This window comes from Lytechinus variegatus, chromosome 13 (genome assembly GCF_018143015.1).
Source record: "Lytechinus variegatus isolate NC3 chromosome 13, Lvar_3.0, whole genome shotgun sequence".
Taxonomy (NCBI): Eukaryota; Metazoa; Echinodermata; class Echinoidea; order Temnopleuroida; family Toxopneustidae; genus Lytechinus; species Lytechinus variegatus.
The window spans coordinates 7,395,018-7,418,465 of record NC_054752.1 but is presented as its reverse complement, the minus strand read 5'-3'; the positions used below and the strand labels follow the sequence as shown (position 1 = coordinate 7,418,465).

At 37.0% G+C, this 23,448-nt stretch overlaps 1 protein-coding gene and 1 non-coding gene across 2 annotated transcripts in view; both read left to right on the top strand.

Annotated features, from left to right (window-relative positions):
• LOC121426614 (mucin-2-like) overlaps positions 1-23,448 on the top strand; it is a 64,482-nt gene that overhangs the window by 3,194 nt on the left and 37,840 nt on the right. The window contains exons 3-12 of the mRNA XM_041622971.1: positions 1,317-1,443; positions 2,197-2,360; positions 2,658-2,847; positions 5,544-5,949; positions 7,149-7,285; positions 8,389-8,501; positions 13,146-13,192; positions 14,904-15,141; positions 17,905-17,954; positions 18,697-18,762. Coding sequence (XP_041478905.1) covers positions 1,324-1,443; positions 2,197-2,360; positions 2,658-2,847; positions 5,544-5,949; positions 7,149-7,285; positions 8,389-8,501; positions 13,146-13,192; positions 14,904-15,141; positions 17,905-17,954; positions 18,697-18,762 — 1,531 coding nt within the window. The 5' untranslated portion in view covers positions 1,317-1,323. The remainder of the gene's footprint in view (positions 1-1,316; positions 1,444-2,196; positions 2,361-2,657; positions 2,848-5,543; positions 5,950-7,148; positions 7,286-8,388; positions 8,502-13,145; positions 13,193-14,903; positions 15,142-17,904; positions 17,955-18,696; positions 18,763-23,448) is intronic.
• On the top strand, positions 307-378 carry TRNAL-UAA. The gene has a single exon. It is a non-coding gene; the product is annotated as a tRNA-Leu (tRNA).

Here is a 23,448-nt window from a genome sequence, read left to right as displayed (position 1 = left end):
ATGAGGCTCAACAATAGCTCTGGGGAACCTTGATTTAAGCTACGTCTACCATTGTTCTCTTCATCCATTTCTTTACAATATTTAAATAAAAGAGTTGCCAAAGCTGTTGTACATGTATAGCTTCACACATTTGTATACTTTCTCACATACGTGTACTGTATCGAAGCAATAGCTTTGATCCAGCTGAGGCATGACGGCTTGTCATTGTTCAAAACCCACCTTCACCCGACAAAGGTAATTGGTACAGTGTCGAAAATCTGTCTTCCTGACGGTCAATCTGATCTCGGCCGGCCTAGCCACTAGCCCGTCTCTGTGGTCTAGTGGTTAAGGCACCGGCGTTAAAAGCTGGGGGCCCGGGTTCGATTCCCGGCAGAGACATTTTTTCGGCATAACCAATTTTTCCAAAGGGTAGATAGCTCTGGGGAACCTTGATTTAAGCTACGTCTACCATTGTTCTCTTCATCCATTTCTTTACAATATATATAATTCATAAGAAAGAGACACATACATGTATCTAACCAACAAAATAATGCGAGCGCGAAGCGCGAGCTGAATTTTTTAGTTTACTGACCTGAAAACAGCAAAAGAGTATTGTTTAGTCTGTTTGTAGTAACTCATGAGGAGGATACATATCTTACTACACAGGTAATGCGAGTGCCGAGAGCGAACTGACATTTCTTTATATTCCGACCTGAAAGCTTGATATTCTAAGCATTTTGGTGGCAGGATTAAGCTCTAAAAGAACAATAAGATCGAGAAGCGCGAACTGAAAACTTTGATATTCTGATCTGGAAAAAAATGAGTTTAATGGGTTTTTTTTTGAAGAACAAGATAAATATCCAACAAAAGATTATTCCAAATCGAAGTGGGAGTTTCTTTGAGGTTTAGAACTGAAAACGGGGCATTCTATTCACCTACTTAATCATGAAAAGTTTGGGGTTTTCGCTTCGGAAATAACGCAAGCGCGAAGCGCGAGCTGAAATTCTTTATATTCCAATCTGAAAATCGGAAATTTTTAGCACGATTTTAAATGAAGAACGAGTTGTTTATCTCAATCTCGCTTGCTGATTTCTGTGTAACATTACAATCTTATTTTATTCTTGCACATGCAAAATTAATGGGGGGGGGGCAAACATATCGTTTCAATATTTTCATTGATGGGGCGATCCCCCCCGGATCAGCACCTCTGCTCTATACAATAACTATATAGCCATTATTACTACTATCACCATTATCAGCATCATCATCCCCATTATTATTATTAATGATAATGATATCATCAGGAATATTATTGCTATTTCACTTCAATGATACAGCGAATGCATGGGCGGGTCATGGAATTGTCTTCGGAATGATACTTCCTGTCCTGGAACGTGCTCGATTACAGGGAAATTTCTAACTACATTTAATACATTTGATGGCCAGCTATTCCAAAACACTGAGGTAAGGTCGACTGGTAATTCTATGCTGAAACTACTCATTACATACATCGTTTAACAATGCAATTTTCTAAGCCCGAACTGATGAGTGTAGTATTGGATAACAAAAACACCAGGAAACACCGGCGGGCGGACCCTTCCTCGGGAAGGAATGGAATTTGATGTAGACGGGTCTCAAACCAATGGTCCAGTAGAACCATCAACATTACCGTCTAATGGAGTATACATTCATTTTATAATTTTTTTTGTGTGCTGAAACTAGTAGAAGAGGGTCTCTGCTTTGAGAGTCCAAAGGGAGCCACCTGGGCACCATTGGACATTTGTTTTCTCATGGCTTAAATGCAATTCGATCTATATATTTACATTTAAATTTTCAGTAGCTTAGATTTGAAACGAAATATGTTTGATAGTTGATACTAAATATATTTATTCTGTAAAATAAAAAAGTCATAATTAAGACAAATGTGAAAAATGGGTGTGGCTTATTACGTCAATTAAAAAAAGCCAAAGGGTGCCAGGTGGCACCTTTCAGATTTTTTAAGAAGACAGTATCAAGAAGACAGCATGTACTACCATATGAAATCACGAACCTGCATAAAAACGATCTAGGTAAACTTGTAGTTGTCTGCAGCACAGGCAGTAACAGACCCCAATGAGAAAGAGCAGAGTTAGGATTACGAAGTGTACCTACTACTACGACTTCAGAGTCAAAAAGAGTAAAAATGTAACGGATACTTTTGATTCCGTCCCATTGCAGAGTTGCGAGCATTTGTTGATAGAACCATTGCCTGCTACCGATAACTCCGCACCGTCCAAGACCTTCCAGCTCAGCCTTGGCCATACATGTTCTTATGGCACACCTTTATGTCCACCGTTTGTAAAACTGACAATAAAAGATGCAGGGGTCTCGGAAGTCTTCAGGTAAGTGAATCAAAGTCCATAACACAGTGTCGCAAATGTTTTTGTCTTCGATTGAATGCAAGGTACACCCAGAAAAAGAGTTGATTCGAATTAAGAAAAAAGAAAATCGATCAAGCATAACTAACTTTTCATAAAAATCGGATGTAAAATAAGAAAGTTATCGTTACCTTTTGAACATTTCGCTTGTCATGCAAATCACGGTAATTTGCGTATATAAGAGTTTCATTTCTGGTACGATCCTCTTTACGCCAAGCACGTTGTGGATCAGCCATGTTACTCTTTTTATACCCACTGCAGATTTCATCCAGATGGACGTGTGCGTTTTCGGAACTTATATATGCAACTGCCATTTTGGGGGAAAATTGGGGTTGTGGTGAGAAATATTATGGATAATTACCTGCTCGTCAATACAGACTTTGGTCTCACCATTATGTGGGATTGGAAATCAGATCTTGAAATAAAAGCCAGCGGCAGCCTCCGCGGCAAGGTAGGTAGCACAGTTCGTTGCACCATTTCCTCATAAACTGGCTGATGCATTTCATTCCAATTAACAATTTCTTAGAGTGTCTGATACTAAAAGTGTACCAGTTAAAAAATAGTTTTCAGAAGGTGACACCAGTGTCACGAAATCGACTTAAACCCTCACCTCGTGTAAGTCGGAAAATCGTTTGTATTCCGGAAGCAGAGATCCATAAGTGAAACGGTAATATTCGATTTTGAAATGGTAAGACTGTCTGACATTTAGTACGACAAAATCATCAAGGTTATGTTTGAAGTTTTCATGGTGATGTGAACAATTGCGGAAGGTGTTTACTGTAGACCTTGTGTAAAGTCTTGAAAAGGACTAAGAGAAAAGGATCTTAGAAAGTAGGGTATCTTTCAGGATATTAGTACAGTCCTTAAGAGATGCTTCCAGCTGAGAATATTTATATCTAAATAAATGGAGTAAAATTCACAGAGCAAAATGCTAAAAAAATCATCAAAATAGGATAACAAATAACGAAGTTATTGTATTTTAAAGTTTAGCAATATTTTGTGAAAACAGTTAATATATGCACGTCGTCAGAATATTCATTAAGAGGGCTGATGAATGATGTCACATCCCCACATTCCCTTTTCTTATATTATTGAAATCATAATTGTTTCATTTTTGTCATACATGTGTGAATGATGTGTCTCCTTTATGATGAAATAAGTAGCAGCTATTGATAACTATTTAATCAGTTGTCAATCCAGTTGTTTTAGTTCATGGAAATAATAAAAATAATTATAATAATGGTGTCTACTAATAAAGCGCACAGGTCCACCTTTCGGTGCTCATGGCCGCTTCAAGGAAAATAAACAAAAAACACATCAACAATAGAAAACAAAAAAGAATAGAATTTGAATTCTCCTAAATAAACACAATATTAAACTGTTAATGGGAGATTTAATAAGTTTTCAACTGGGACTTGAATGTTTCTGTCGATGAAATTTGGCGTAATTGGTGAGGCAATTGATTCCATAGCTTTGGTCCTATAACAGAGAATGCATGGTCCCCCGATTTGTGTTTTGTTTTGGGTGTCTAGAGCAATAGAGCATCAGATGATAAGCGGAGACTACGTGAAGGCTGATATTTTGAGATAGAGCTGCTAAGAGACGTGGGGAAGAAATAATAAATTGTATGATGTATTAGTAAAAGAATTTTGCAGGTGATTATTTTACCAACAGGCAGCCAATGTAAGGACTGGAGGATTGGCGAGATGGAGTCATACTTTTTAGTGTAGGTTAGGAAACGGGCAGCAGAGTTTTGTAGACGTTGAAGTTTTGTCAAATCTTTTTGTGGGAGGTTACAGAACAATGAGTTTGAAAAATCTAAACGGGAGGAAATCAAAGCATGGATAAGTATCTCGGTTGCAGGTTTAGACAGTGACTTTTTGATGAAACTCAAATTACGTAGTTGATATTTGACATTTCCTGATCATATATAACTCTAAGATTAGGGGCTGTTTTAGACGGAGTGATACAAGAGCTACCAAGATGGACATGACATGACTGAAAGTCAAGTTTACTAAGCATAAACCTCGATCCAAGTACTAAGAATTCTGTTTTATCATAATTCAATTTCAGGCTATTAGATACAAGCCATGTCTTAAGGTCTTGTAGGCATGGTTCAAGTTTTGTGATAGCAGGGGTCAGACGACATTGAAGGTTGAAAAGAGAAATAGAGTTGTATGTCATCGGCATAAAATGAATGGTATCTTATGCCATGTTTACGAAATATCTTGCTAATTGGTTGCATATAGAGGAAATAGAGCAGTGGACCTCCTACAGAGCCCTGGGGTATACCCCAAACTTCAGATTAGTTAAACCCGAGATGGAACTTCCGATTCTAACATACTGAGATCTTGCTGATAGATAGGATATGAACCAAGCAAGGGCAGTCCCCTTGATACCTAATGAATTAAGCCTTTCAATTAGGATAGTGTGATCTACTGTGTCAAATGCTGAACTTGTCATATGATAAAATAGAAAAGAACAAGTGGGGATATGACATCATCAGTCCACCAAGTGAATATTCATGAAGACATGCCTAGAACCGTTCACGGGAATAATGCATATCTTTAAAATTCAATAACTTTAATTGTTATCCGATTTTGATCAAACTCTCAGCATTAACTATGTGAATCTTACTCTTTTTATCAAAGTACAAATATCTTCAGCCTATAGCATCCCTTTAAATGACTGAAAGAATACAACAATTTGAATAAAAGGGATAAAATGCTAGCTTGAGTTCGAGGGGTGAGAGACGATTGGGTAGATGGGAAAAGGCCCCGGAAAAGGCCGACATTCTCGTATCTCCATTTCATTTCTACCTCTTTACACTTTCTCTTAGTCTTTTCCGGGACTTTACAGTCGAGGTGTACCGGTCTCCTCTTCAGCAAAAACCATTAACATGTGAAATGTTGTTTATTACATAGAATGTATTTTCAAATAACAGATATCTGGTCTGATGCTTGAACACTAAGGAATATGTGTTTAAGAGCAATTCCGGATAATCTTGGTATACGTGCAAACAAGATTCTTGCACAAGATAATTAGTGAATCACCCATTATCATTGTGTGTAGGAGGCAAATTCCCGCAGTGTAATTTTCCACATACATTTGGTCTTGACAATGATATTACTTGAAATCCTTGGGCAGATTTTTGGGATGTGTGGCTTATTCAACGGTGCTATCAACGATGAGCTGACTCTGCCGACGAGTGAGGTCACCACAGATCTCATCTTATTTGGGGAAAAATGGAGGGCAGCTTTTTGCTTCCTGTCCAAAGAGCTGACATCATACAATCTGCCACAGGGTATCTGCAGGTTAGATGCGGTGTTCCACTTAAAAGTAACCGCCCGTTGTGACCTGATGTCCAAGCAGCCTTTCCACACCTGTCACGGTGTTGTAGATCCCGCTAAGTATATATCAGACTGCAAGACACTTGGCTGCACTGCCACCACGGGGGACGTTTTCAAGAACACATGCCCTTCGTTCGCAGCTTATATAGAAGAATGTGCCCGCCAGGGGCAAATAATCGCTTGGGCTGGATCTCTTGAATGCCGTAAGTTGTAACACACAGCAAAAACTGTGGTGTTAATCGGTGTACATAGAGGACCACACCTGTTGTTTTACACCGGTGTTAAATTGGTGGTATTAGCTTTACACCCATAGGTGTTATTATAACACCTTTGGTTGTTATATTTACACTCTTTGGTGTTATGCACTCTAAAAAATGAAGTGCTAATTCAGCTCTTAAAGAGCGTGTATAGTGACTGCACTTCGGAGTGCTAATTTTTCTCGTTCAAATCAGCACTCCGAAGTGCAGTCACTATACACGCTCTTTAAGAGCTGAATTAGCACTTCATTTTTTTAGTGTGTTTAATCTCTAGGGTGTAGTTTTAACACCTCAGGGTGTGGTCCTCTATTAACACCAACTGGTGTCAGTTTTAACACCACAGTTTTTACAGTGCAGGGAGACCCACCTTCAGCTGTATATGGGTGGCCAATCGGGGGGGGGGGGTGCGTGCGTATTTATTTTATTTCACTGTAACGTTAGGCTTTTTAACACTTATTCTACAAAGTTGTATGTGATAATATTGAATCAACCCTTGCTTGAAAAGAAAGGCCCCCACCCCCTAAAAAACGCCACCAGGGGCTCTACTTGTTCATATTAAATATGAACAAGTAGAGTACCCAGTTAGCGGTTAGGCTATTTTCATCAATTAGGTTTGAAAGCCTACCCACTAACTGGGATGCATTTACAATTCACCTGACAGTCAATGAAAACATCGACCATTTTTACATTTATTAGAAATAAAATGGGCTGTGACTTGGTATCACATGGATGACATCATTTAACAGGTCTTGAGGTCAACTCTGGCATGGCTACTGTAATGATAGAGGCATAATGATCAAAACCCCAAATACCACCTTTTATTTTTCAATTACTACATGCCAAAGAGTTCTTCAGCTCATCGAATAAACATCTGATCTCCTAACATTCCCAAATTTTAAAAATCTGCTACGAAAGACCGTTTGATCTCGCATGGCCGCATAAAATTTTTTATGAACCTTCTTGAACCTTCATAAAAGTTTCAAAACTCTCTATGCACATGGAGCAATTTTTATAGTAAATTTGACGCTTTATGATTAATATTATTCTCATTGTTATTATTATTGCTTATATATATCATTATTATTATCATAAAGATTGGATAATTATTAATGGCGCCTTGTTTAATTTCTGAATCATTTAAACAGAACCCGACTGCCCTGTCGATCGGGTGTTGCTGCACTGTCCACATACAGAACATCGTATGTGCAGTGACCATCATGTTTCAATTGTGGGCATTGAGGACAAGACCTGCTATCCCGGATGCTATTGCACGCCTGACAAGGTAAGGTACAGCACAGGCGGATATATCGCTTGGTCCTACACTATTTATGTGTTGCTTCATCCAGGCCCTATCCGAACCTACCTTACGACCAAAATATCGTCTCATCAAACTTCCGTCCCAATCCAACCGAATACCGGTATAGCCTCAATCTGTATTGTCTCGATAAAATACCCGTGTGGTCTCATCCGACATTGTCTTACCACAATCTGTCTCACCCTGAATTGTCACCTTTCGCAATCCTCACGGACGCTAATATTGGGGTCCCCTAACATAAAAAGTTAAAGCTTAATCATACACTTGATTTTTAAGATTTATTGTACATTATAGTCTATAGAATCAAACGTAGAAAAATGCTCTACAACCAATGCTAAGCTTTGTGTTACAGGGGTGTTACAGGCCCTACAGATATGCTTTTCGTGTGCGAAATTCTTTCCCGCGACACCCGCATCACACATTCATGTACATTACGACTGATGGCTGGAGATATTCGAAATGCAGGACCTAAAATAGATTATGACATGGATAAGAAAGTGGTTTTTTTCAAACAAATCGAGTACATATTGAGTGAGGAAAAAGTTACTTAATTAAGGTTTAGATTTAGATCATTACAGTCCATCGAATCGATATTGTGGAATGTGGATTATTGGTGGATCTGGCAATTGATTCCATGGGTCAGATCACCTCTTCATCAGCCGAAACAATTTCGCATGCGTTCATCATGTACACAGCATGTATACGTCTGTACACGTACTTGCGGTTTTTGTCTTTCTTTTGTTTACTCCTAAACAAGCGATATGCCTCTAGCACACAATTTAATGGGCATTATGTTTTACTTTCCCCAGAAATGGGGGATTAGATTTGAATTCCCGGGGGGGGGGGCACTTCCATTGATGAGTGGATACCAGGCACGACCGTGCGGTTTCGAAAAGCACCCTGAACAAGTATTTACTTATATTGTTGATGTAGACTCGAATACAGGATAAACACGAGAATTATTTAAAAGAATGAAATAATTTCATGAATGCATGCATATTAAACATTGAATCTCTTGAAATCAGAATAATAAAGAATGGAATATTCGGATGTTTTTTATTTCTCTGTAGATCTTTAATGACTACTCTGGAGAATGCGTGGAACCAGATGCGTGTCCATGCATCACTGAAAACCATGCATTAAAGCAACCAGGATCTGAATTCTACTTGGGGTGTAATCTTTGGTAAGGACATCATCTTTTGAAAAAACATAGTTCAATGATTTAAAACTTCCCAAGACCTTGTTCAACTTGGAGTCGTCGCGCACGCCACATCATGAAGTTTCCTTTACAATTAGTAACCTCAAATTTGAATCTGTAGCCAAGGTGTCAAACTGTTCGCTCAGGTTGCACGGGTCTAATCACAACTGGCAGGCAAAAGATATTCATTCGACCCAACCCATTGCTCAATTTTTAAATTTGATATTGCTGATTGACAAAAATGAATGAATATGACTGACAATCTAACACTGATTCTAGGGAGGGTATCTACTGAACTTATTTTTTTTCAACTTGGAACGATATATCACCACTATGGAACTATATTTTTACTTGCGGAAGAATTAGGGTAATTTTACTCTCTGAAGTGAGGAATTTGTAGTCTTCATAAATGCTGATTTATTTTTATAATGGGTCGGTTGAGATACCCCTTATTGGTCGGATATGGAATGACAGACATCTATCCCATCCACTGGAAATAAACATTCAACCTCGAATTTCCTGCTTATTTTTTTTGAATTCCCTTTAATACACGAGTCTTTGGGAAATGAATTAGTCCTGTGAGACCCTCATTGCGACGGTAGTCTCTGTTCATCTGTTGGTAAGGTCCCCTGAGTCTGCGCAGTGGCCCTTTTCTGCGCACACGCGGACCATCTGACACCTCGCCGGCTGGCAGTATCGACACCATTTGTTTGGGTAAAAACTTTCTGGTTGGTAGTAATAGTAGTAGTAGAAGGAGCAGTTTTTGTAATAGTAGTAGTAGTAGTAGAAGTAGTAACAATAGGAGAAGTAGGAATGGAGTAGTAGTAGTAGTAGTAATATTATTAGTAGTAGTACTAGTAGTAATAGTAGTAGTAGTAGAGTAGTAGCAGAGTAGTAGTAGTAGTAATCGTTGTTTTTATAGTAGTAGTAGAGTAGAAGTAGTAGTAGTAGTAGCAGCAGTAGAAGTAGTAATGGTAGGAGTAGTAGTAGTATTAGTAGTAGTAGTGTAGTAGTAGCAGAGTAGTAGTAGTAGAGTAGTAGTAGTAGTATAGTAGTAGTAATGGTTGTGGTAATAGTAGTTGAGTAGAAGAGTTAGTAGTAGCACTAGTAATGGTAGTAGAAGTAGTAGAGTACTAGTAGTAGTAGCAGTAGTAGTATAGTAGTAGTAGTAGTAGTAGAATTATTATTAGCAGTAGTAGTTGCTTTTCCGGTTCAAATTTTTTCGACAAAAACCTCCCAGCTGTTCCTTGTCATTTTGCAGGATTAAAAAAACACATTTGTTTCCTTCAATCTGTTGCACACCACTGAGTAAAAACTCCGTAGTGTACATCTTTCGTGGACTTTCAAGCGTATAAGGCCTACAGCCCTACTGACATGGGCGAGAAAACGCCGTGTAAAAACGTGTTTGCTCTCCGAAGATGAAATAAAACATAAAACGCACTTAAATAACCATAAACCTTAACTTGTTTTATGCAATCAACAGCGTTTTTTATCCTCTGGAAAAAGCGCTATACAGTGCGTATCACACATAGTTTAAACTTTGAAAAAATCCTGTAAAATTACATATTTGTAATATCCTGAAGATTTTGCTACATTTTAACATTGGTACAGATCCATTTAAGCAAATGGCGATATAACTGTCGAAAAATATTTCCGCTTGAGTGAGCATCACTTACTTTTGAAAAGTTAGTGAAAAATGATTTGCGCAGGACTTTGCAATAGTTATGCGAATAAAATAGACCTTAATCATAAATAACACGTGGATTTTCGAACAGTGCATTGCGCCCTGTTACAACCGATAATGTCGCACCAACGCATAATGTCGCAGATTTCGACATGTAATATGCCAAGAGCGTCCGACGCATAATGTCGCAGTCAACGCATAATGTCGTAGTTTTTCTAACGCATTATGTCACATGTCGCAACGCATAATGTAGAAAAGTGTCGTCACATGTCGCAACGCATAATGTCGCAGCGGTAGTTTCTTCAGGACTCGAGCTACACTAAGTATTTTGAGACGCGAGAAAGAGAATTAAGTGAGTTGGAAATCAGGATAACTCTTTGTATGGATATTTATCGGTTTATTGCCATTTCGTTTACTGCCCTTTTCCCCATTATCGCATGGTCTGATATCAGTTCGTCAACCATTAGTTAGTCAACCATCAACATAGTCCAATAACCATTTCGTCTAATTACCATCTCGTCTAATAGCCAGTTGGTCTTATAGCCGTTTTGTTTACTATCATTTAGTCTGATACCCTTTTTTTTCATAAACCTATACTCCAATTAGCCGCCTAAGAGTAATGCGGATAATTCAATAAAAATTGCGTTCACAAACTCCGAAAATAATTTACGAGCGCCCGTCCTGAAAAAGGCGGATAATCGTCATGAAATGGTTTCGGCTAGAGAGGTTGATCTGACCCATGAAATCAATTGCCAGTGATCCACCAATAATCCACATTAAATGCAATATTGATTCGATGGACTGTAATGGTCTATATCTAAGCCTTCATTCAGTAAGTTTTTCCTCACTCAATATGTACTCGATTTGCTTGAAAAACCATTTTCCTATCCATGTCATCTATTTTACGAATATGTCCAGCCATCAGTCGTAATATACATGTATGTATGGTGCGGGTGTCGCGGGAAAGGATTTTGCACACGAAAAGCAGACCTGTAGGGCCTGTAACCCCCTTGTAACACAAAGCTTAGCATTGATTGTAGAGCGGTTTTCTACTTTTGATTATATTGACTATATATTCAATCAATCCTAAAAATCAAGTTTATGATTAAGCGTTAACTTTTGTATTAGGGGACCTCAATATTAGCGTCGGTGAGGATTGCGAAAGGTCCCAATTATCATGATTATCGGTTGTAACACGCCCTACCCCCTCTCGGACACACACCGAGGCCGTCGTGACGATATTTGCTTTACACTGACCTGTGATTTACATGAAATGGCTTAGGCTTCAATTTCATTTTGTTAATCATTGTCTAGCTCGGGGAAAAGTGTAGAGAAACGACTACATGAAAAATGAAATGTAAACCCACTTTAAATGTTACAAACTTTTTGACAAAAATGCTGGAGATATCTTTGGTTCAGATTCAGTTATCTTCTCCGTTCCAGCTGGCACAAAAAGGGTAAAGGGTCTTTCTTTCCCTTCCTTCATCTTACTTCTCTTTGTTTTTCTCATTCTTTGCAGGCTAAATGGCGTGTATTTAGCCTTATATACTTGGTTTCAATATTGTACCCTTTGTTATGCATTTTGTTAATTACTGCCATGAAATTACTTGCTCTTGCACCGTTCATTATATTTATTCCTATGCTAGTTTACCAACTGTACTCATGCGGATTTTTGTATGTCGATCATGCTTCGTCTCTTTATTGCCCCCTCCTCTCCCTCTCTTTCTTTCATTACATTCTACCCCAGTTCTCTAAACTCTTTATTCCTCTTCTACTTCTTCTCTCTCCCTCCCCATCTCTCTCTCTCTTTCTATCTATCTCTGAATATTGTATACATGTATTTGACAATAAGTTTGATACTATATTTTTGCTTTTTGTGTTACTTTGTAGCATGATAATTATTGTCAAGTTCGTCTGTTATTTATTTCCTGATATGGTAACATTTACGTTTTTACAATATATTATACAATTCCACCTCTTCAGGCTTTACTATATATCTGATAATTGTTTATTTAAATAAATACACGAACATTCCATATTGACTGGATATTATAATTACACATGAAAACAAACACTCTTTACTGTTAGGTTTTTTTTGAATAAGTAATGTTTCTAAACATACATGTATATTGTTATTTTATACCGATTTTATTCTTGTATATTTAATTTTGTAAACCCCGATTAGTGAGGAGAGCTTCATAACAGAAACTAGTTTTTCTTTTAGTCATCCTCAGGCACTAGTCGGTGGTAATTTCTCCTTCTTGTACTTATTCTTGATGTCTTTTGCCTGAAAATAAAATTAATAAATAAATAAAATAAAGGTAATTGTGCTTACTAAGTGTTGAAATTTCAATTTGGATGGCAAAATTGTCACAAAATACTTGAATGTATCCATTTTTTCAATTAAGTAAAAGTGCAAGGAAATGGATGATTTTTTTTCGCAGGGTAAGTTTGATTTTGCCCTTTTTCCTTTACGAAGCGTGAAAACGATTCTGCGCAAACAGATTTCTGTGAGCTTTACAAAAATGGACAGTGCTCACTCAAGTGTGACATTCTGTCCAAATTTTTACTTTCATTAGATAGATAAGACCCAAACCCGAGATTATATATGAAAAAAATACCCATATGTTGTATATTTTTTAATTCCCAAAGCTTTTTCAAAGTGTAAACTTTTTTGATACGCACTGTAGAAATCCAATTATCATTATCAAAGATGGTGCTATCATATCATCAATGCTTTGTAGGTCTTCAACCTTGCATGTTAAGAGTTAATATTTCACGTTTATTGAAAACATGGAAAATGCGAATAGGCCTCATTGCAAGCAAATTAATTATTTATGAATCAATGAAAAGGAACAACTTAAGCATTTCGGGGTAGGCGCACCTATTCGCCACTGATCAGGTAAACAATTAATAGTATTAATTTATTTCTGTTTGTATTTCAGCACCTGTCATTCAGGAACTTACGATTGTCATTCATCGAACTGCACAGGTACGTTAACCCATCTGATGGGTGTTTCATGAGTCAAATAGTCAGGGATTTGTACTGAAAAAAATATTCTTAGCCAATCAGATGCAAGGATTTCAGTAGCTTATAACATTATGTCAGTAAAATATCACTTATTATTTGATTCATGGAATGCTGTCTTGAATACGATGACTGAGAAGGCAATGGTAGTGTTAATGGTGGGGGGGGGTTATCGCTCACTCGGTCATCTCCGACAAGGAGGGGAGGGGGTAAGATGGGTGTAAAGACGAGATGAGAAAAGGAGAAGTATTGAATGATGCAACATTTAAAAAGTGTACACTGTCACCTAACTAAACACCATGACCATGCTTGAGTATTTTCCCTCCCCCAATTTCTTGCCCTTGTTATTTTCAAATTCAGGATCCACCACTGATTCTTACATAAATTTAAACGATCCTGAGTAATTGTTAGGAAAAGAATGTATATATGTGCAATATAAAGAGTATTCATCCCCTCCCCGAGTTTTCAAGTGTGCTTATTCAACCATGAAAGTGTAAATAGTTTGGAAAGAGTGTGGTGATAAAAATGATTTATCATAACAACAACAACAATTAAGTCACATTTAAAAGCGAATTTGCCCCCATTATTCACTAAATAACCTTTCAAAACCAGTCTTTGACATTAAATATGCACTTTTCTCCCTTTGATGCGTGTTCTCTCATCCATAGATTTCATTTTTGTTCAGAATTCTGCCCATATGTTGTTAAACATAACTGCCAAATGACAATACTAAAAAGAGTTTTGAAATAAAAGTTCTACCACATTGAATAATAAGGGGTTCACTTATTCTTATGCACCCACAATGTACATAATGTCTATGAGAGAGAAAATCAAAATTTTAACATAAGTGAAATGAGGGTTTGTTTCATGCACGGTTTGTGTTACTTTTGCCAATTTTTTTCATGAAACTTCGCACATGGATTCAGAGTGACACTGTCAAAAAAGGCGAGCACACTAAGATAATCATTTGATACGGCAGAGTGGGGCCAAGGCCTTGAACTTTCTTCTCATGTGCATAACTTTCGAATATTGTGTACTCACTGAAGCGTTAGACATCGGGTTTTTCATAAATATCAAATGAACTATGCGTGGTTTGTGACAGATATCTATAGTTATCCTTGCATTTTTTTTCCAAAAATGTAAAAAGAGAGCTATTCACATTCCACATGCTCATCCAAGCGTGAATGTTTAATCGAATCATTGAAGCATGTTAATTTGTCACGAACATAGGATAATTTCAGTTCCTAAAATGAAACATACTTGCCTAAAATATTTTGGAAAAATCGTATTTTTTTGTTTTCAGTAAATGTTCATTGAACCTTGAATTAATGAATATTGTTGAATATACTCTTCCTGGAAAAAACCCATTATATTCGATCATTTTTATCGATATAATGAACATACGCCTATTGTGTTTCTGATATATTTGAATATTCAGCATCATACATGCATATATATTAGATTAATCAAAGTCTTCCCATTTCCACATCTCTTTCTCCTCCTCCTCTAATCCTCATTTGTTCTTCTCTTTCTTTATATGTCTTCTCCTCCTGTTACTCTTTCCTTCTCCCCCTCTTCTTCCTCTTCTTCTTTTTCTTCTCCTCCCCTCTTTCTCCTCTTCTATCTTCTCCTCCTCATTCTTCTTCCCCTCCTTCTCTCCTGTGGACTTCTTTAGATTGCGAGTATGACCAAGAGTATAGCTCGTGTGCTTGCGGGAAGACCTGCGCTAATCAGAACTCGCGTATCTGTCCGGAAGAAGGTGATGAGGACTGCCAAGGCGCTTGTGAATGTCCGGCCGGAACGGTACTTGACGAATTTAACAACGAATGTATAGCACCCGAGGATTGTCCGTGTTTTCACGGGAACGAGACTTTCCCAGTCAACACAGTCTCAACTAGATCAGATGAAATGTGGTGAGTACTCAATTACAATGTTGATCACGATCATTGGCAAATGGATTCGGGGGGGGGGTACAAAAGTACTTATCCCCGTCCAAAGATTGAAAACAAAAATGAAATAAAAGATGAAATGAATAGATTAATGAATATTAAGAAAAAAAAATCCATGACCAAGCCCCAAGGTGAAAGGAAATGAAAGAAGATGAAGTACATACTGTTCTTAATACAATGTCAAAATCTATTACAAATTAAAGTATCGTTTTCAGTGAAGTCAAATTTTTTGCTCGGTCTAGTTTTTGTCTCACCTGCATAGCGGAGTGAGACTATAGGCGCCGCTTTTCCGACGGCGACGGCGGCGGCGGCGTCAACATCAAATCTTAACCTGAGCTTAAGTTTTGGAAATGACATCATAACTTAGAAAGTATATAGACCTAGTTCATAAAACTTGGCCATAAGGTTAATCAAGTATTACTGAACATCCTTTTAGAGTTTCATGTCACATGACCAAGGTCAAAGGTCATTAAGCGTCGATGAACTTAGACCATGTTGGGGGAATCAACATCAAAATCTTAACCTGAGGTTAAGTTTTTGAAATGTCATCATAACTTAGAAAATATATGGACCTAGTTCATTAAACTCGGACATAAGGTCAATCATGTATCACCAAATATCCTGCGTGAGTTTTATGTCACATGACCAAGGTCAAAGGTCATTTAGGGTCAATGAACTTTGGCCGATTTGGGGGCGTATCTGTTGAATTACAATCAAAACTTTAAAAGTTTTTGGATCTGATTCATGAAACTCGGACATAATAGTAATCAAGTATCACTGAACATCCTGTGCAAGTTTCAGTTCATTTCATCAAGGCCAAAGGTCAATGAACTTTTGCCATAATGGGGGTATCTGTTGAATTACCATCATAACTTTGCAAGTTTATTGATCTGATCTGACTTGAAACTTGGACATAAGAGTAATCAATTATCATTGAATGTCCTGTGCAAGTTTCAGGTCACATGATCAAGGTCAAAAGTCATGTGAGGTCAATGAATTTTGGCCACATTGGGGGTATTTGTTGAATTACCATCCTATCTCTGTAAGTGTATTGGTCTAGTTCATAAAACGTGGAAATAAGAGTAACCAAGTGTCACTGAACATCTTGTGCGAGTTATAGTAGTTTTCAACGTCAGCAATACTGCTATGTTGAATCGCGTGATGCAGGTGAGACGGCCAGAGGCATTCCACTTGTTAAGAATATTTGCCAGACATGCCATGTTCGTTTTTCTTAAAAGTGTAAAATTCATAATACACCTAATCATGCTCATGGTGATGATGGGAGCGATTTTGCTCTGCATTTGTTGCAATTATGATCCTAGCAACAACCTGCTCTACGTAATGGTAATGTTTCATCACACACACACACACACTTTCAAGCACATTAAAAGAGTCTGCACAAGATATCACTATCATTTTTACGAAAAGATCCTACCTCCAGTTTGCTTAAGGCTGTCATTTAATAACATCTACGCGTGTACTTGAAGGAAAAATTCATCCCGACAAAATGTTGATTTGAAAAAAAAAGAGATAAACCCAATAAGCACAACATTGAAACTTTCATCGAAATCGGATATAACAAAACAGTTATATGCACACCCTGGTTGTCCACTACCTACTCGCTATCTATTTTGTTATTTTATTATATCAAATATGAAATATTCCGCTTTTCTCCTCTTTGCCATTAGAAATAGAGATTTATTTGTCCCTGAAAGTGTGGAATTGTCATTGTTTTTAACATGTTATGGTTCAGTCAAGTTGGCCTTTATTGTCAAATCTGTAAAAATTGAAATGCATAATTCAATCATAAGATGGGTGAGGGACATCAGTTTTCTTATTTGCATATCACTGAGTTGTCACTTTCTTATTTTACATCCGATTTCAATGAAGTTTTGCTTGTTCGACTTTTTCTATTGATTCAAAATAATCAACATTTTTCTGGAGTAAACTTGACCTTTAACGAGGGGACTAACAACTATGGTAAGTTTGCTATTATTCAAAAAATTTTAATTTTTGCAAGTTCTTCGAAGCGATTATAAACAAAAGGGGTGAGTTTTATCATCAAGTACATTTTTCTTTTTAAATTTCATTCAAGCTATCTAAAATCCACCAAAGCCACTATTGTCAAATATAATCTAACGTTTTACATTTATTTACTTCCTGATTTGTATTTGATAATTAGATAACTTATATATATTGCATTATGCTACACCTTCTTTATGTTAAATTTCAATTCGTCATTTCTCTTTGTACATAGATGTATTTAATCATAATAATTGGAAATCTATGTATTGATGTATTTCTGATTTATACGACATGCAGTTATGAATGTTTTTGTTTATGTTATCATTGTAAATAGTTTAAAATAAAAGAAATATTCATGCCATATGAATGAAGTTTGTTAATGAATTCGAATTCAAACTACAATGGAAACCTTGATTTTGGTTGCCTGCAGAGTTTAAAATGGTATTTGCCATAATGGCAATGTTAACCAAAATGTTCAACTCATCATGAAATGGGCCCGTAGGGGTTATATCTGATTTTCCTGTATTTATTCGGGTGTTCTTGTTTTTTTTTTACTCTACACCAACTTCATATTTTCTGCAAAACAAAAACAATCAATTCACAATCAAATGTACCAGGTTTTGATTATCCCTTCAAGCAGTAAAATGAAATGATTGAGTAATATATATTAAATTTGCTCGATTTCTTGTTGTTTAATTTCAGCCTTTGTAAACAAGGAGCGTTTTGGCAGTGCATTCCACTGGCACCAGAAGGTAAATATTCAAAACGTGACGACTTAATGTAGGCCTTTTTTAAGAGTAGGGGCAGTTGACGTACTATTGTAGCGTATTGTAGCATCCACTTCGCAAATGCTTTTTGGAACGTTGAGAAGCTATTGAAAAAGCCCGTCAAATGACAATGGACAGATTAGAAGTCATCGTCGAAAGTTGTTGGCCCGGGACAGCCCATCTGCCATGGATTCGGACCGGACGAAAAATGGCAAATATGTCGTTTGTCCAGATTCCGGGACGACACTGCTGTTTGAATTCACCGATATTCGCCCAAGGCTGCTTTGTCTTGAATGGCTTTGACAACAGATTGTCAGCGCAAGAAAGCGCTTGCGAAGTGATGATTAAAATGCCTTATGGACTGCTTTAACACTTAAAAGTTTGAAAAGGTGTCGATGGCTGTTGGTGTTTCTCTCAGGTCGAGGCCTTTCGTGTCTGGCGTTCTTTTTTTTTATTTTACGGGAATGAAAGTGTGAGATCGTTGTATTCTCATTGAAATCATATTACCGAGTCACCAAACTTGATTATATCAAAATTTGATTTGGTTTAACCAGTGGCTGTAAGCGGACCGTGGTTTGAGAAATAAGTGTTTCCCAATAAAACAAAACAATAATTAATCTCAAGAAATCGACCTTAAAGTTTGTAAATCATTTGAAAATGTCGATTGTTTTCAAGATACCTGGAGCTGAACACGTTGATATGATTTTTTTTTATTTTCTCTCCTCAGGTTCTTGTTGGGCCTATGGCATTTCCTCGTTTAATACTTACGACGACAAGACATATTCTCATAACGGTAGGAAGCCCTCACCAATATTATAGTTTGTCATAGGTTAAACCAAGCAATACCTGTTTTGGAGCGGATGCTTATATTTTGGATATATAGATTTACACCGTAATGCTAATGAATACCTATTATCGAGATGAGTTATTCATTTATGTTGGGTAAAATAACGGCGAATACCGTCTAAATTCTGTCTAACATTGTGTAAAAAATGTAGACACAGCAAACTTTTTTACTTTCAAGATTCAAGATTGATTAAGAATGTGTCATCTCAGCTTTAGAGCTGAATTGATAGATTTTTTACAACTAAAATAAAAAATTGAAAAAAAAAATAATAAGCGATATAACCAGAGAATCAAGAAATATTACAATAACAATTACAATATAAAATCAAATTATTACGGTATTATAAGCCTACTCAAGATAATAATAGTCTAGGTGATTGGTGAAAACAAGTTCAGAAAATGGTAAAGCATGAAAATTGGCACAAAGTTAGAGTAAACATTTTTAGCACGGGCTGCCAACGTGAATTTGCCAAATATAGCAACGGTTGCTAGGTAACATATTTACCTTAGTAACTGAGCTTTATTGGACTTTAATAACATTTTCATGAACAATGTGTTGCATAAATTTTAACCCGAAGCATGTTTCTTTGTATCACAACAGTTGCTATTAAGGGACCATTTTCCATAGCAACAAATTGTTTATTATTGTTAAGATGAATATGATCAATATGATTTACTCAGAATAGCTCAGAAATTAAATCTGGCCCATAGATTCATCATGTGATGAATATTCCTTAGGTAGACCTAATAAGCACCATAGCAATGGTTGCTAAGTAACATTTTTTTCCACGGTAACCATTACTATTAGGGTATATTTTTTCACGATCATAATTTATATGAACCATATCTTTTCTATGAAAGTATTAATACATTAATCACAACAACCCAGGACCATTCATACCATGTATACACTCCAATGCAAAATACCAGATGATAAGTAACATGTTTTCTGTCGTAACCAATGATTGGTAAGATCATTGATATGTGTAAATTATAGAGGTACTAATAGATGCTTAATAACGTAAAATCTTGCACAAACTAAACAACCTCATGATATGGTTCATACTTCCAAAGACGATGTCTAAGGGTTCCATATTATTGGTATAATGAAACTTCCTGCATGTTAAAAAAACTCACCTTAACACCAATCTTTCTCCATTTGGAAACCATAATTATTATAAATTAACCTAAACACATGTAAAAGAAAGACCATCGATGTAAATTATTTGGTGTCTTTCGTAGCAAAGGGTACTTTGTTAATGTCTATTATTATTACAAAATTTAGTTACACATTTATCATTGAATGATAATAGACCTCATGCTTACTTATCTGAGTGATAGACAATGGAGGTAGAAGTGATCGAATTTGTATCATCGAGAATTAAAACTCTAGAGACCGTTGACATTCTGGAAATTTGCCCTATGAATCTCCTTTAAGACCCTGCATAATACCGACAAATGCCCTTGGAAAGAATTCCACAAAAAACAACATTTAACAAGAGAAGAACGGTTACAAGAGCTCACCAGGAGTTCATGTGTGCTTACAAGTTGAATATTACTGATCTTGGAGAGGTGAAACAATAACCGCCAAGAATTGATTGAGTCAACTAAGTTTGAAATTATTTCAAACACCGAAATCTCACCAGAAAGTAATTTTCAAATGAGTGCTTGGATACCACTTTATCTCTAGCTAACAGTAGTCGTTCTCTTGAAAGCCAACACATCGGGAACACACTCTGCGTTGGTTTATCCCCTCCCTTTCGTAGATTACAATGAAGATCATTAGCTGCGGACATTTCCGGACCCAATGCCGTGTGCAGGAGACTCCAGGTTTTTGACTTGGACCAATCCTGCAGCTCTGTGATCTATCATGACGTTGATTTTGACCGGTCAGTTCCGTTTATATGCATGTTGGCCGGAACCTGCAGCTATATGATTGATCTATCATGATTCGATCCTACAGAAGTTGAGTTGGACCTGTCCGTTCTGTTTCAGGTGTTTTGACCTGGATCAATCCTGCAGCTCCAGGATTTATCATCACGTGAAAGATCTCCGTAGAGTTGATTAGAACCGACCATTATTTCTGTTTCCTGGCCTGTTGGCCTGAATCCTGCAGCTCTGGGATCTATCATGACTTGAAAGCTCTCTCAGAAGTTGATTTTGACCTTCCAGTTCCGATTGCAGGTGTTTTGGCTGGGATCCTGCAGCTTCATCGATCATTACCTGAAAGATCTTGCTGGATGTACTAAATGCGCAGCTGACTTTGTCACCTACGTATGTGACGCACTTGTGATATCAGGGAGCCGTTTCATAAAGCTGTTCGTAAGTTGAGAGCGACTTTAAGAACGACTGGTGAACATTTCTTACGCGCTAAACAATCGCCAGTGAACATTTTGGTGCACACCATTTACCACACGAAAGGATCACCAGTCGTTCTTAAAGTCGCTGTTAACTTAAGAACAGCTTTATGAAACACGCACCAGGTTGGCTGGACGTGATCCATAATCGGCCACAGAACCCCGGCACAGAACAGGAGATATGCTTTTTCTTTCCATATACCTCCAATACATCTTTGCATGTTCAACTCAGAACTCAGATGGAAATGAATTTGCTGATTGCACTATCACCTTATATAATGCCGTTATGAGGAGAAATGTCTCTTACACTCTGATTGATGGACAATTCATTGTTACACCGAAGAAGATGATGGCTGTAACTTTCTTGAAAAATTCCTCTGCTGCATCTAATATTCTTTGTCGAGCATAGTGCATGCTTCACAGTGGTTTTGTTTTCCCTATTAAGTTCTTATAATTAATCCAGACAGTCTTAAGCTAAATTTTGGACTAAATATATGCCCAACTCTGAGAAGGCATGTGCGACATGTACGTTCTATTAATTCGCTAGAATTGTACCCAAAGTCCCAAACTACTGGAAACTGCACGATTGTACATTATGTAAATATTTTTGTTGTCTTCATTATCTAGATAGAAACTATTGCGAAATAAATGACTCAACTGTCAAGCATTATAATCATATAAAAAAGGAGCTATATAAACTTGGGATTGGAATCATTTGTTTTAGAAAAAAGATACGTAAATATAATGGGCAAGAATGATGAAAAATGTAATCTTAAGCCGGTTTGAAGCTATACTATACCTTTTACATTGCTTTCTATTTTCCAACCATACTTTTTGATGACCTGGTACAACATACAATATCTTGCATTCTATCGCCTCATCTTCTTTTATTTGTAGGATGGAGCGTTAGTTATTAGTATCAACTACAGGGATAACGATTTCTCTCAAGAGATTTTGTTGTATAATCACCAAATGTACATAATAATAATAATAATAATAGCCAATTTTTATAAAGCGCTTTTCCCAGAATGGCTCAAAGCGCGTTACAGCATATTACTACCCCGGTCATTGGATTCATTTCAATCCCGCACGAAAAGTGCACAATTTCCACTCCCTGGGGAGCATTCCTTGCATTCATCGCAGCCTCATTATGGCGCTGGCAAAATCAAACATACAATATCTTTCGCATCCTACCGGGTACCCATTTAGCACCTGGGTCGGGAGTGGCAAAGTGTGGATTAACGCCTTGCCAAAGGACGCTAGACCGCGGTGGGATTCGAACACACGACCCTCTGTTTACAAGGCGAGAGTCAGAACCACTACACCACTACATGCTTCGTTACATAATTTATTCAAAAGTAGTGCACGTACAGTCAGTGATGCTTGAGGCTGTTTCAGGTGTACTGTCCTTGCTATACAGTGAACATACAGACAATGATGCTTGAGATTGTTTCATGTCTACTGCACATATACATTCAGGACAGTCAATATCAAATTTTTAATCGCAAGTGCGTGTGCATTACTCGACATTACTTCCCAAGAAAGTTTGTCATTTAATTGGGAGCGATTAGTTAATATCAATAAAATTTCAGCTTCTGTTTTCCCTTAAAGTTTGGTGTCTTTCCGAGTGTTCCTGTGCTACATCCACTACGATACCCTGTCCCAGTTTCATAACAAGAAAGATCCTATATGTACATTCAATGACCCAGTGATGATTTTTGTCTGTGTGTTAGCTTTGTCATGTGTGAGTAAAAAGTATTTAAAAAATTATAAAATGACGTATATCGTAATTAGGTTTGTTACCTAGATACGAGTAGGCCTACTATGCAGGCATTATTATCATTATTTTGACTGCCTCTGAACCTTTTATGGATGTGATATATTTTTTTTAATCTAGAGTCATACTCTGACCAAATTTCTAACCAGATTCTTTCAAACATTATGTCCAGATGTTGTATTTAGTAATATTATCTATAGTTGCTATGGAAAATATGTTGATTAGCAACTGTTGCTGTACAATGTGGGAATGTTTCTTGATATGTGATTGTAAAATGGGAGCTTAGAAGTCAAAATATAGTTTTTGAAATGTAGATTACACGCCAAAAATGGTGGTTACCAAGGTCAATATGTTACCTAGCAACTGTTGCTATACTATATAACAATGTTCAGCAGGGTTCAGCAATGTACTCTACCTGTCAGCCAAATTTCATGCTTTTACCATAATCTGAACAATTCTTGCTATTTTTTGCAATATGAAATAATATTTGAAAAGCTAT